The 14,028-nt window shown below is 45.5% G+C and overlaps 1 protein-coding gene across 10 annotated transcripts in view; it reads right to left on the bottom strand.

The window, feature by feature from the left end:
• Window positions 1–13,705, bottom strand: part of TMEM131L (transmembrane 131 like) — a 78,932-nt gene extending 65,227 nt beyond the window's left edge. For 6 of the 10 annotated variants that reach the window (XM_035549065.2, XM_050710344.1, XM_050710341.1 and 3 more), the window contains exons 1-3: window positions 13,501–13,657; window positions 13,205–13,275; window positions 6,217–6,260 (exon numbers count right to left, since the gene is read on the bottom strand). In XM_035549065.2, the coding sequence (XP_035404958.1) occupies window positions 6,217–6,260; window positions 13,205–13,275; window positions 13,501–13,624 (239 nt within the window). In that variant the 5' untranslated portion in view covers window positions 13,625–13,657. Of the gene's footprint in view, window positions 1–6,216; window positions 6,261–7,912; window positions 8,327–13,204; window positions 13,276–13,500 lie in introns of those variants that run through there. The other 4 variants (XM_035549049.2, XM_050710343.1, XM_050710345.1 and 1 more) reach the window with 4 other exon arrangements.
• Window positions 13,706–14,028: the final 323 nt, after the last annotated feature.

The following is a 14,028-nucleotide window of genomic DNA, read 5'->3' on the forward strand; positions in this document are numbered from 1 at the left end:
CTGTGGAAGAGACAGAAAGCCAGAAAGTGGGAAGAGAAAATGAGGAAGAAATTAAGAGAACAAGAGAAAGAAAGAAAGAGATGGGTCACCACAATGTGAAACCCGGTTCATTTCTGTTTCAAATGGGTCATTACAGGCGAGAAAGTTTCCTCCAGCAGCACAAATACAGCTTCTTCAGAAATACTGATCTCTGTGCAAACAATAACCTCACAGCCCCAGCTGGGAGGAGACTATCACTGCCAGAGCAGAAAAGGGGGTAGGGACAGCCTGCATGGCTTTTCAAAGCAGCACAAACCATAAAGTGTTACGCAAGTGTTAATCCTCAATTGCTACACCAAGACTGTCTTCATTTCTCAAAGTCAAATTGCCACCCGTAGATGGGGAAGTCCCCTCTAGGTCAGCATACAACCTAATGTATAGATCAAGCTGTCTCTGTCCTGATGATGGGCATCTTTCAGGCCAGGAGGACTCACAACAGCGGGCTCAAATTCATACCCCACCAGTTGTTTTTGTTTTAAATTCAAACAGACAGTGTATGCTTGAGATGTATGGCAGTGTATTGTGGCCGTGTATCAAAGACAAATTGAACCTGGTGATGCATCACCTTTAAAATACTCCAGTGAGGGTCAAATAAGACCCATGCCACAGACAGGAGTTTGACAGATCTTTGCACGATGCAGCAGGAGTGCCTCATCTGCCACTAGCTCCAGCTCCGAAGCAGCCGTAGCATCAGCTCCTCAGCCTGGTCTGAAACAGTGCAGCTGGCCCGGCTGCTGTTCTCATTTCAGAAATGGTTGAAAGCGACTCTGAAGTAAATAAATAAACGGGTAGCTGACTCATTTGCTAGCACACAGCACTGGCATGCAATGAAGTGGTGGGAAAAAAAACAGGTCTTTTACTCCCTGTGTCAGCAGACAAGCAACACAATTGCAAAAGGACCCGTATTTTGGAAGAAGCAATGCACATAAGGAGCACAGCTGTCCCTAACAGCACGTAATGCAAAGTTCATCAAGGCAAAGTTCATCAGTGAATGAATTACAACACATAAATCAGAGATAAAAAGATTAAAGAAACAAGAGTTCAGTATGCCACCCTGGCCATGCCTGGCAGAAGTCTAACAGAGTAGGAATAATGCTGACAGCTCCTTCCAAAACAATTTGTTTCTTCGTCTACAAGAGATCCCTTAACTTTGTCAACCTTCCAACAATTTTCTCTAGTAAGCCTTTCTTATTCTAGCTTCAAGTGATCCTCTTCAGTCCCTACAGGGAACCCAAACATTAGAGGTAGGTACATACATCTCATTCCTACTCCCTGACTTCTATGCTCATTTCTTTATGCATCCAATAAAACTTAAAAAAATGACAGTCCCTCGGTGATTTGGTGAAGTTGTAAGATACAATCTCAATGATGGATCAATTAAACATACAAGTTAGCCAATATCAAAGTATTTTTGGTGCAATTCAGTGAGAACACTGCATATTGTACAAGTGTGTTATTTTATGCCATAGCAACTAAAAAGTCTTTTCCCAAGAAGAAATGTAGCTTTATACATGTAAATATATACAGACATGTATATGAATAGACACACACATATATATGTATATACACATGCACAGATGCCTGATTCTTCCTAAAAAGTTCAAAATAATTTAAAACTTAATAAAAGCAATTCTCAGTATTACGAGTTAGGATCAAGCATATATGCTCGGAAAAGTCTTCAACTAATTTTTCAAATACTTTGGGTGGGGGAAGGGGTAATTTCAATGGCAATTACATGATTAGTGGTACTCAGTACAAGCTTAGGTTGAAAACACTGCTTTAGGATGGTTCCTTGTGAACGGTTTCACATCATACATTGACATTCCCAAATGACTTTTCGGCTTTTCCTTTTGAAACAATTTCTTAATGGATATTCATTTTAATAAAAAAGTTTAAAAAGCAAATGCCACACAAAACAATGTTTTGTTTACACTTGGACATTTGAATCAAATCTTTTTTTTTTTCCCATTTTCAGTAAGAAAAAGTAGAAGAGAAGAAAACAGGTTGATCCTAAAGATCCTAAACTATTTTTCAATCTTTCTTTTACTGAGTTAGCCACCACCAAAGCTAATTATCTGGCTCGCAAGCTTAATACCAGCTCCACGCCATTACTTTCCAAGAACTGGACTGTCATATTATGGCACTAAGATCACAGGCTTTTTTGAAGGATGAGTCACTCACATAAGTTTTTGGCTTTCCAAAGTGACTTAACAGACAGCCCTTAGTGCCAGACTCATCTGTACCTCTTGACTGCAGAAGGGATGAAGTTGTGGCCAGTGAGAAATTGCCACATATAAACTTGTAGAGTGAAGCTAGGCTAATTCCTGCAGAAAAAATTATCACTACATCTCTTAAGTATCTGCAGGAGTGTCGACCACCTGAGTAATTTTGCAGTTTGTGCACCATGTCTGCATTGCTGTTTCACAGTAAACCCTGCACTTCCCAAATGTTAGTTCAAACCTTTCCAGATCACCAACTTTATTCCTCCTCAGCGATGTTAAACATTTCGCTGATCAACACCAGGAAAAGGCAGCGTGTCCTACCTTTACCTTCCAATTTTTCCTCCATGTCTGAGGCACTGTTCCACAGACAGCAAAAAATGTGGGATGAGGAACAATCCCACTGTGCAATCAAGAGAGGTGAAAGAGCCAGGCACCAGCTGTGACTCCAGTGGCTGGAACATCCCAGCAGCAGGAACCCACCTGAGACCAGTACCATCAGTGAGCAGCTGCAGTCCACTGGTCAAATTCTTGGGGATCAAAGTCAAGCAGCAATGCACGACTTAACTCACTGGATCACACTTGTAATTCTCCTATTAGTTGATACCTATCTACTGAAAGCAAAACATGCTTCAGGTAAAGGCTGGTATATAATCAGTGAGAGGACATCCTGCATACTCTTATTGTCTCTCCTTTCTCACAGACTATTAATACATGCCACATTCAGAGTACACAACAGTATTTGCTCAATGTGTTTTACTGAGTGCAACCTGGTACAACTGTTATTTAACACATCAGCTTGGAATCTGGTTTCTCAAAGCCCCCCCCTTGAAGTCCTCAAAACCACAGATTAACAACGTCATATGTACCTAAACTCCTTTTTGCTTTTGATAGTCCAATGTAGTTCTTTAAAGCAGAAAGCTAAACAATTCAAAAACATTGTATACATCACTGAACGGTACTGTACCTTTAACTGTGCCTTTTGACTTATTCTGCTGCTTTAGCAAAAGCACAGTAAAGTAATAAGCTTAAATCTTCAAAATTTAACTTCCAGCTGTGGCAAGTGAATATTCACCAGCATGAAGGAAAAAAAAAAAAAAAAAAAGATTTTCAGTCAACACCTGTCATTGACTTTCTTCTAACACCCTGAACCAAGTTATTCTTCTGGAGAGCATCTTTTCACTGACCACATGCAAATGCAAGAAACAATTTTTAAGGAAACGTGAAGCTTTTTTAACAGGCTAGTCCAAATAAGCATGACTAAACATGTTAAAGACTGTGGCCTGAAGCAGTATATCCAGCAAGTATCTACGATCCATCATTTCTTATTTTAGAGGCTGATCCAGAGAGACAGAAAGCAGAGGAAAGCAACCTGTGGTAGCAGACAAGCAATCAGAAAGGCAAGAATTGCAGACTGGAAATTAAGGAGTTGCAAATTACCCTTTTTTCACTCAAGGCAACAGGAAACCTATGGATCTCCATATCAACCACTTCCCATTCACCTCTGAACCAGCTCTTTACAAAAAAAATGGTATTTTGGCAATGCCTTGTCACTTTCACGCAAACTTCTCTATTTAATCAAGTTCACCCTAGGACAGAAATGATGAGACAACATCCATCCCTCCAGAGCACTCAGCCAAAAACAAGAGCAAAAGACCACCACCCCACATGGAAGATCCTGTGATGCACATGCCATACACAGGAAGCCAGTTAACAGACTGTTAATGCTTTAGTATTTTTTAAAGTGGGTTAACAAGCTCCCAAGAGAGCCCATTAACTTAGAATTAAAATTGAATAAAACAATGTTTTGGGAAGAGACTTTCTCCTTTATGCCCCAAGACGCTGAACTCTCTCTGCTTTCTTTGGCTCTGGGGAAATTTTTGATTTCTCTGTCTCCATTAACTTTTGTTCACACCACTGCTCTAAGGTGCTTTGCTTCTGGTGCTCGAGGGGCTCCACATCAAGCCTCAGTATCTTCAGCTGATTTCCCTAGGGCATGCTGGCAGACGAGATGGAGATAATGCAACCTCTCAGGTTCTGCTGCTATAGGAAAAGGAAATCCCCATCATTTCAGCACACAGTAACATAAAACAAGGGAATGAAAGCTCATCTGGAAAGAAGCTCTTACCCTTCTAACAGCTCTTTGCTACATACAGCCTACACTCTAACATTCCTTTGATACACACAGATCAGTGTTTACCTACTACAGCAAACTACAACAGCTTAAAAGATGCACAGAAATCAGCGTGTGTTTAGGTTAGCTTCCTGAAGCATCTGAGTGTATGACAATAGAAGGATGTTTCCATCCGTGTAACAGTGAGCCTTGGAAGCTTTACTTTCAGAAAACAAGTTCACTAATGAAAATGAGTAATTACTAGAAAATCTTTAAGCACCTGAAGGACAAAACCAAACCACTTTTTCCTATCTGAGGATCAAGAACTATTTATCTCTCAACTGTATTTTTATTATTGCCATATTAGCCAATCACTCCATCTACCTCCTGAGAGAGAGAGGCAGGTGAAGGGGTTATTTTCCCTAAAACACCTCTCTTGCTACTAACAAAAGCCTCAGTAACCACCTTAAGCACAGCATTTGAGACTGTTGTCTTCTAACTATGTCTCAAGAAAGAGAACATGCTTCGGCACGCAGTGAAAATTTTGCACCAAAACCATAGTAATCCCCAGCTGGAAGACAGAAGGTTCTGTATTTGTGCAGAGAAAATGCCAGCTTTCAACAGTTTATCCCCTCGCAATCCTCTTCTCAAAGAGGAGAGAAAAAAGATTTTTGTTCTCCGCGCAGATATGAATCAGAGGACGTAGGTAAGCACAAACTGCCAGTGACACCTGTTAGAGGCAGCAATAACACTGCCATCCTGTTTCTACACCACCTTTGTCACTTCCATGTAGATGAGGCGCAAGAGCCCTAAACTGATGCTGGGTCCAGAAGAGAGGGTTCCTGATGGGGCAGTGAAAGGGAGAAAAAAAAGCTCTGAAGAAGTACTGCAGCGCAGGACCAGCAGATCAAAACCATCCCCTTTCTACTCCCATGCTTACCCCTGCTGCCAACTCCCAGCAATGCTTGCGTTTTTAAACAGATCTACTCACTCTCAAACCCTCGCTAAGGGCAAAGACAGGAGATAAATGAGAAAAGCATTTCAGGCGAACTACAGCCGTCAGAACATGGTGGTGTTACGCGTGTTTATTTTAAGTCTTGTGATCTTTGTGACTGGCATGGCATGGAAAGCTGTACCCACATTAACACATACCAAAGGAAGGAAGTGTTTCACTGGGAGATGTCCAAGCATTTTAATCTAGACACTTAGAGGAAACAAAATGTGTGTTCAAAACATAAAATCTGCAGCGCTATTTACCCAACCCTCCAAAACAGAGGAGGCCTAGCGTTAAAGGAAAGAGCAGAGTTGAAGGCTACGTTTAACAGCTTTATTACTTATCTGATTTAAAAAAAATAAAAAATAAAGCAGGCTATTTATTGTTCCACAGCAACACATTAATAAGTCTTTGGCTTTAAATCTTCCTTATCCCCACAGTACACATTAACACTCCAAGACTACTTACGTTTGCAAGTTTTGGAACTGAAAATCGTCCTCTTGTTTAAAGAAACAACTTACAAAATATAAAGCAGAACTGATGAACACAGTATTTTTTCTGTGTAAAAGCGATGAAAAGTAAACGCAGCTTAGAGATGGAATAAAGAGAAACAGATGCAAGAGGGCATTTCGGTCTTGCATATGCTGTACACTGTTTTTTGGCTCTGCTAACAAATTAATATTAACATCAGTTGAGAAACTAGTAAGTCACACGTATTGAAAATGTATTTAATACGCAGCAGAAAAACATCATTTTTAGTAATCTGCCCAACTACACTTCAGTATTTCCTAAAGTAAAAAAAAAAAAAAAAAAGAAAAAAAGCTTCAATACTCATTTTAAGTTTTGCTTACCTCTGCTCTTGTGGATGTTCCTCCACATCCTCCTCAGAATCAGCCTAACAAAGAAAGAAAATACTGCGTAAGGATCTCAGAATTGCAACAGCATGCACTGGACATACGCACCATTTCTAACCCCTCTGAAGTTCGACTCTATTCTAACTTGTCTGGAAAAAAAATAAAAAATCTAAAATTCCTCCAGCGATTCCTTTGTGGTCCAAGTAAGGTGGATGTTGGCCATCCCATTTGTGGTTACAGCTCATTTTGCCAAATAAATGGTGTCTTATCATGGCTATTCCATTATTTTTTCAAATGTTGATTTAACAGACTTATTTTCCATTTATACAAATGCATCTAAGATTCTGTTCATACATACAATTTCAATCTGAAAACATCAATTGCCCTCAAGCTACGGGAAGGCTGATTATTTCCACCTTCAAATTACGTGCCCTGTGTAAGTAAATGTCATTCACCAGTATCTGAGCAAGCATGATGTGTAAAACCTTGAAATTCAGGTCACACGGTAACGCCAAAAGCAAAGGCAAGGCAGCAAGTTCTAACTAAGGCAGCAAGATCCCAAACCCAGATCTTACCAACAATCAGCAAAACGTACAAAAATCGTGCAGAGCTTAAGCTTACAGCACAGCAGCTCAGCTCAATTATTGGACAAAGGTAATTTTCAAGACGCGCAGGAAACAAACCATGGCAGCTTGCAGCTGACCACTAAACACTTTGAAGTGTCTACAGAAATGAACTCAAGCGTTGGTTCAAGGAGCTCCATGCAGGAAATCCATTTAAAACAAGCAGGTAGCTGTGTTCTGGACCAGCTGAAATTTCCAGGAGAGCTGTAGGTGTAATTCAAAGCGGAACATGTTACAACAGCCCAATCTGCTCTGATGCAATGAGGCACAACTTCGGGGAGATTAACATTTTCGAGACAAGGTCACGGTTCTCCTGCCAAGCACAGCTGGTAAGCTTTCCCAGCCACTGCAGAAGCAGGTGACGGTTCCACAAGACACCAGATAAAGATGGCAGCAATGAAAAGGTAGGAAAAATATAAAAAAACAACTTTAAAATTAAGAGAGAGCACCTTCCACCACTCCTCCCACACATTTTCCATTTAACTGCATCACTCACAGGCCACAAGACACTAGCTTTCACCAACTTTTGTTTTCTCTACACAATGGGGAGGAAAAAAAAAATCACTTCGTTGTCCAGGTCTTTCTGCAGCATGGACCCACCTGGAGGTCCTGTGGCCAGCGTTCACGGAGGCCTGGCAACCTCCTCCAAAGACCAAGCAGGCAAAGGTTTACTAGACCCTACCTGAAAGGCACAACACAAAAGCACCACCGGTCTTCCATTTTCTCCAAGCTCGTGCCACATTTCCAGGTCCTTGGTACCATAACACACAAAATCAGAGGACTCCTCATCCACCTCTCCCAGGAACAGCTTTTCTGCCACACAGACTGGCAATCTATCCTCATTTTAAATGGCTTAACTCTTCCTTTAAATGGTTTAACATCTGCCAGGCATTAGAAACCTGGGACTGTCATCACACAGTGTTCACTCTTAACACTCATTATCTTTGCATTGACTACTTCTCTTCTTCACATTTTGTTAAGCAATGACGAAGAAAAACGTTCCCAATCTACGGCGCAGCCACAGCATGAAAATTCAACTGTGCAAGAAAAAGAAATATATATATAAATACCATGCTTGACTTGGGAGCACGCATGCAGAGCTCCATTTCCAGCATTCTCCAACCTTCTCCCCTCCTCTGTATATGTCACGCATACGTCATGCTACACACAGACTGAGGATTTAAAAAAGAAAAAGAAGGCAAAGCCAGCAAGCTTTATCCAGCTACAATTTTGCCATACAAGTACTACAAGGGGCTAGAAGGAAACAGCTCCTGATGCCAAAATGCAGGCCACAGCAGCCTATCCATGACAGGAAAGAAAAAAAAAAAAGATCCCCTTCTCCAAACCTCATCCTGAATACAGGCAGGCACTTATCTTGTGCCCTGAAAGAGCCTCCCTCATGTCACACAAGGCATGAGAGCCTGGTCTGACAGTTTCTGCATAATCTGCATGGCCAGCCAGTCTCAAGTCATATCAGCACCATCCAGAAGCTCAACTGGGAGGCTGGAAGAGCCTTTTAACAGCCCAAAGAGGAACATAATCCCACCCTAAGTCTGTCTCGGGCTTTCACACAATTTGTGTGCCTTCAGACAAGCCCTGCTTTGAAGTAGGTGACTCTGTATATTCAATTTGTGCATGGCTGATAGGATATGCCTCTCTTAATGACATACCGCAGTGCCACATATCTCTGATACATATGCAAGATCAAGGTCTTCATCAGCTTTCGCAACTGGCAGACTAATTAACCTTATTAGCCCCTGAGCAGCACTGAAGAACAGGAACTGAAGACAAGTCTCTACTACATGGGCCAAAAGGAAAAGAAAAATACGTATCTTTCAGACCTAGGCAGAATCTTTATGGTGAAAGCCCACACAGCTCTGTATTTGCCCCTTGCCCGTAACTGACTATAATACAGCAAATATTGTGGCATCTTCCTTTTTCTCCAAAATTCAATACCTGAAACATTATCACAATAATCTGAAATAAGCAGTCACTGTAACTTCCTACATGCCTGCAAAGAAATTCAAATGTACTCAAGGCGTTCCTCTAATGAAACATCTTGCTCATGTCCTACACACAACATGCATAGACAGAAGAAAACCCATTACATCAGATAGACACAAACAGACACCAGGAAAAAAAAAGGTTGGTACATACTACCTTTGATGCCTTGCTGTCATTTTCAATTGTAAGACCTCAAATTTAGCCTTCATTATTTCACTTTAAAATTAAATTGAAGTGGCTAAAAGGAAAGCATTGAATGTCCTCCTCCATATATACCTAATTGGCTTGGCCCTGCCTTTAGATTCTCAGAGTAATTACCACAGCAGTCTCCGATGGAGATAATCACACTACATCAGTTCCCCAGTACCTCTTTTAAGTGGTGTCCATCATAAATAGCAGATGGCATTTGTGTCTCTCCTTTCGTTTTTTTGTGGCTGTGGATACAGAAGGCCAGATCCCCTTACCATGCTTCTCCTTGAGTTCTTTTCTCTCCTCTTTAGAGGAAAAAAAAACAACAAAAGACACACGTAACTAACTACGCTGAAGTTTTGCACTAAGTTTGACTGTTTATATTTGGAGCTTTTTCAGCCTTTCATGGTGAAGGGCTTGACTGTTAAGTCCTACCCAAAGAGCTCTTCTCCTGAGCATTTCAGTTAGATAACTATTAACAGGTTACATACAACCAAACCCACAAAATAATAAAGTTTGAATAAAAAACACAACTGCTTTAATCAAGGCTCTCCCAACTGGTATCTTCCACGTCAAAATCTTACTGGCTTTCCATTCATCTCCCAACCGTCAAGGCTGGCAAGACTTCATATTCTTCAGCATCAGTGACAAGTACCAGGAAGCAAAACAAAAATCCAGCCACCCTGGAGATGTTTCGTGTCATGATGCTATAAAAAGAAGGTTGAGGAAAAGGAGGAAGAGGAGGAGAACACAGGAGCTCTGCGGCCACACTACCTTTACAAAGAAAGAGGAACTCGGCCCTAAGGGAATACTGACACCACCTCGGGCTGGAAAACTGAGCCCATTTCAAAGCAAAAAGGAAGAAATACTAACGTTGGACGAAGATGGATGGAAGGACGCTATCCTCCCCGAGTTCAGGGGCCCACGCACCCCCTCACAGCCCGCGACGCCCGGCCACCCTTCAGGCCTGGCCATGGGCCAGCAGCCGCAGGTGAGCCACCACACCCTGCAGTCAGGGCGTTTTCAGAGGGAGCCAAAAGCAAGAGAAACGCTCCCAAGGAGAGGGGAAGAAAAAAAAGGCGTGAAGCTACACACAGGAGGGAAGTTGGGAGGGCGCCTGCAAACAATGAGAGGGAAGCAAGAGGAAACAGAAGGTAGAGTGACGAGGGTGGAGGCGTGTAGGCCGCCGGCGGCTCTGCTCCAGCGGGCGCATTCGCAGAGCGCACGCAGACACAGTGATGCTACCAGAGGCCTGTGGAACGACTACAAAGATTAAAACACCTCCCCCTTCCTTGTAACACGATTTCTTTATTCCGCTTGTGATCTTGAAAACAAAAGCAGGCATAGGCAACTTGGCAGCTGACTGGGCGACTGGCCGATCTAATTCCCATTCTCAAATGCTGCATGCAGCAAGAAATGCTCAAAATTGCTATGTCACAGACAGTTGATGATGCATGGAAAATAACATAATAGTGCAAAGCCACTACAGAAAAGCAAAAGCATCATTCAGACAGTGCTGGTAGCCTGCCAAAGCCAGGCAAAAGGACTGGACAGACGGGACAAGCTCATCTCTACCCCGTTCAGAGCTCGCAACGTGCGGGCAGGGTAGAGGTACATTGGAAGAGTGGCACGCATGGCTCCTTCCTGGGATTCTTCCTTTCTGCATGGGAAGTCCTTGCTGTTGTGCTGCACTCCTTCCTGTCTGTCTGTCCTTCCTTTCCTCTCTCCTCAACAGAAGAGGAAGAAGCCGATCAAGAAACCAGGATGCTTCCCATGCCCAACGCCTTCCCTTGGACCCATCTTTAAACACATGGATGAATCTACTCATGAGTATTCCCTATCAAACAACATTTCTTACCCACTCAAGAGGCAGGAAGTTATTCATCCTACTAGATCCTTACCACCACATCACCACTGTTCTGGTCCAGCGACACTGGCAATAACCGCCTGGGTGTCTACCTGGGAAAGCCTGCTCTCGCAAGGAAGAGAATATGGACAACCTCCTTACAGCAGCAAGTCAGATCCTTTTCTTTTTGTGGAGTGTGGCCACCAACAAGCAGTAAATCTCTTGTGAGTTTAACCATCCCTCCAACACAGGAAGGGAAGTCAAACGTTAACAGATGAAGAGGTTTTCTGAATGTCAAGAGCTAATGCTAACACCCCTGCCAAGCTCCTCACCAACCCATAAGGCAGCAGGGCGACAACGCTGAATTGTTTTCACTAGCTCAGACATAGCAAAATAGGTACGTACCAAAGGTGATCGAAACAGGGCAACGCTTGGTCCCTCAGGAGCTCAGAGAAAAGCTACAAATAGCAATAGCAGTCCAGTGGCATTGCTCCTCATTAGAGAAGGAGTCAGTCCATCACTAAGGAGATGGCCCATCAACATATCCACAGGCACACAGAGAGGTCGCCTTTCCTCTTCCTGCTAACTGGAAAGGCAGCTTCAAATGGGTTATCCAGCTACAAGCCTGAAAAGAGCTAAGTAAAGCCAAAGCCCACAAGGGAATAGAAATTTGAGCACCAGGGCTGGGCCTGGAACCACACTTCGGTTTTAAAACCTGACTGCAGAACCTCCTGTTTCTGCTTGAGCAGTGTCCTACTACACAGATGCTGCTTGCATCTCCAAGCTCCAAAGAGAAAGCTATGTAAAGCAGTCTTTGCACCACCAGTGCTCACAGACACTGGTTCATCTGTCTCTTAAAGTCAATGTTTTACTTCAGCGAGCCTATCGTGATTTCTTCTCACCCTGTTGCAACTGAAATTAGGTCTGTTTTCTTCCCTGCATACCCAATGCTGCATCTACAGAGACGAAAGAACAGGCTCATCCTTTCTGCTGCTGCAAGGGTTCAGGTTCAGCAGGACCATGCACTGAAGGACAACAAGTTCCAGGGCCATTCACGACTGGTTTTGCTGCAGCCACACCAGAGCTCGTTTTTTGAGGATGCTCAAGAACAAAGTGTTTTCCAAGAGGACCTAATCTTCTCGGGAAGTAAACATTACGTAATCACCTCTCTGCTATGAAAAGCAACTATAAACAACTGCATTACATGGTCCTACATCTAATGCATCTTAATGTCTTCAAGGTAAAGGCTAACAAGGAAGAAGCAGACTTCTCTGAGCACCTCTGGCCACAGAGACTCTGCACCTTCCCCCAGCTGTTACCGTATCTACACTTCTGAATAGCACCAGGCAAATTCAGAATAGCATAACAGATAAAAAAAAAAGGGGGGGGGGGGAGGGGAGGGCGAATATGAAATGTACAACAGAAAATGCTTCCATAATACCAGAACAGAGAAAGCTGGGCCCCAGGAAGCAGCGTCAACCGGCAACTAGCTGCGGTGAGAAATAACACTTGTGCTGTTTTTCCCCCACGTCAGTGGATATCGGTGGTCGAGCACTGAAGGCAGAAGGGCGTAATGGCTCGGGAGAAAGGAATTGCTCTGCTTTCCCTCTCGCACAAGACGGCGTCCCTAAGGACTGATTCTCCCCAGTTATAAGCCTGGTGCCTTGAAGTCTAGGAAGGCACAGCTCGACATATGGCAGAGTCCGTCACTGCGAGTTAAATGACTGCCTCAAATGCCATAAACTCCAGGCCACCGCTGCCAGCACTCCTCCTCCTGCACAGGCTCCGCCGCGTATTTTTACCGTTCCAGCTCCTCTCCCCATGCAGATTTCTGCAGTTTTCGCCACCGCTCGACAAAAGGAGCTAAACAAAACCAAAATGCACCACGACGGGGGGAGTGACATCATAAATGATGTGTCATTTGAGGGGGGAAAAAAAACAAAAATGGCTTCACCTGAGCGGTGCTGCGAAATATAAATATATGCATATTTACTGCATGCGCATTTGGCGTTTGCCACGCAAAGGCGCAGGCAGGCAGGCAGGCACGCTCGGCCTTTAAAAAATAAAGGGGAAAAGAAATAAAAAAAATAAAAAAAAGGGAAAGCGGAGAAAATAAAGCTAATAAAGCTGACCACCCCCCCCCCGCCCCGGGTGCAGGGGCAGAAGGCGTGCAGGGGAAGCAACCCCCGGGAACATGGACGCCGCCTGACAGCACGGCCCCGGCCGGCCCCCCACCTCCGGCCCCACACCCTGACCCCATAAGCCCTCCCCCGGCCCTATAAGCGCCCTCCCGCCCCAATAAGCGCCCCCCGGCCCCCCTCACCTGCGCGGGCAGCAGGAGCTCGCCCTCCTCGGCCTGCCACAGCTCCACCACGCCGGGGATGGGCTCGATGGCTGCGGGCAGAGAGAGAAACCGCACATGTACCCACCGCCGGGGGGCACGGGGGCAGCGGGGGGGGGGCGCGGGGCCAGCCGCGGCCGCCCGCCTTTGTGTCCCCGGGCTGCCACCGCGGCAGCGCCCCGGGGACGGGGGCGGCGGCCCCGCTCTCCCCCCCCGCAGCAGCAGCAGCAGCAGCAACAACAGCGGCGGCGCCCCCCCGGGCCGTCCCCGTCGCTCACCTTGCCCCTGCGCCTCCCCGGGTCGGAAGCAGGGCAGCAGGACGTGGAAGACGCCCAGCAGGAGGTTCATGGCCGCGGCCGCGCGGCAGTGCCCGCCGTGCTGCGGGTAGCGCAGCCCCGCCATGCCGAGCCGCGCCGCGCCGTGCTGCGGCTGGGCGGGGGCGGGGGGCGGCGCCGCGCCGGGCAGGGCTCGCCCATCGCCGCAGAGGCCGCGCCCCCTTCCCCGGCCGTGTGCCGGGCTGGCGTGAGGCGACGCCGCCATCTTGGACCCCCGCGTTTTGGGGGAACCGGCAGCTTCCATCCCGGCGCCAGGGGCACCGGCAGCCTCCATCCCGGCCCCAAGGGCACCAGCAGCCTCTGTCCCAGGCTCCCGGTCAACGACCGGCAGCCACTGCCGGGGCTTGTTGGTGAGGCACTGCTCACGTCCCCTGGGCGCTGGCTGGGCTGGCAGCCCGTCCGTCGTCAGCTTGCGGCTCGTGGCAGCCCGTTTGGTGCCACAATTGACCAAAATCGCGCTCCTGTTTCTGA

Source organism: Cygnus atratus, chromosome 4 (assembly GCF_013377495.2).
Source record: "Cygnus atratus isolate AKBS03 ecotype Queensland, Australia chromosome 4, CAtr_DNAZoo_HiC_assembly, whole genome shotgun sequence".
NCBI lineage: Eukaryota > Metazoa > Chordata > Aves > Anseriformes > Anatidae > Cygnus > Cygnus atratus.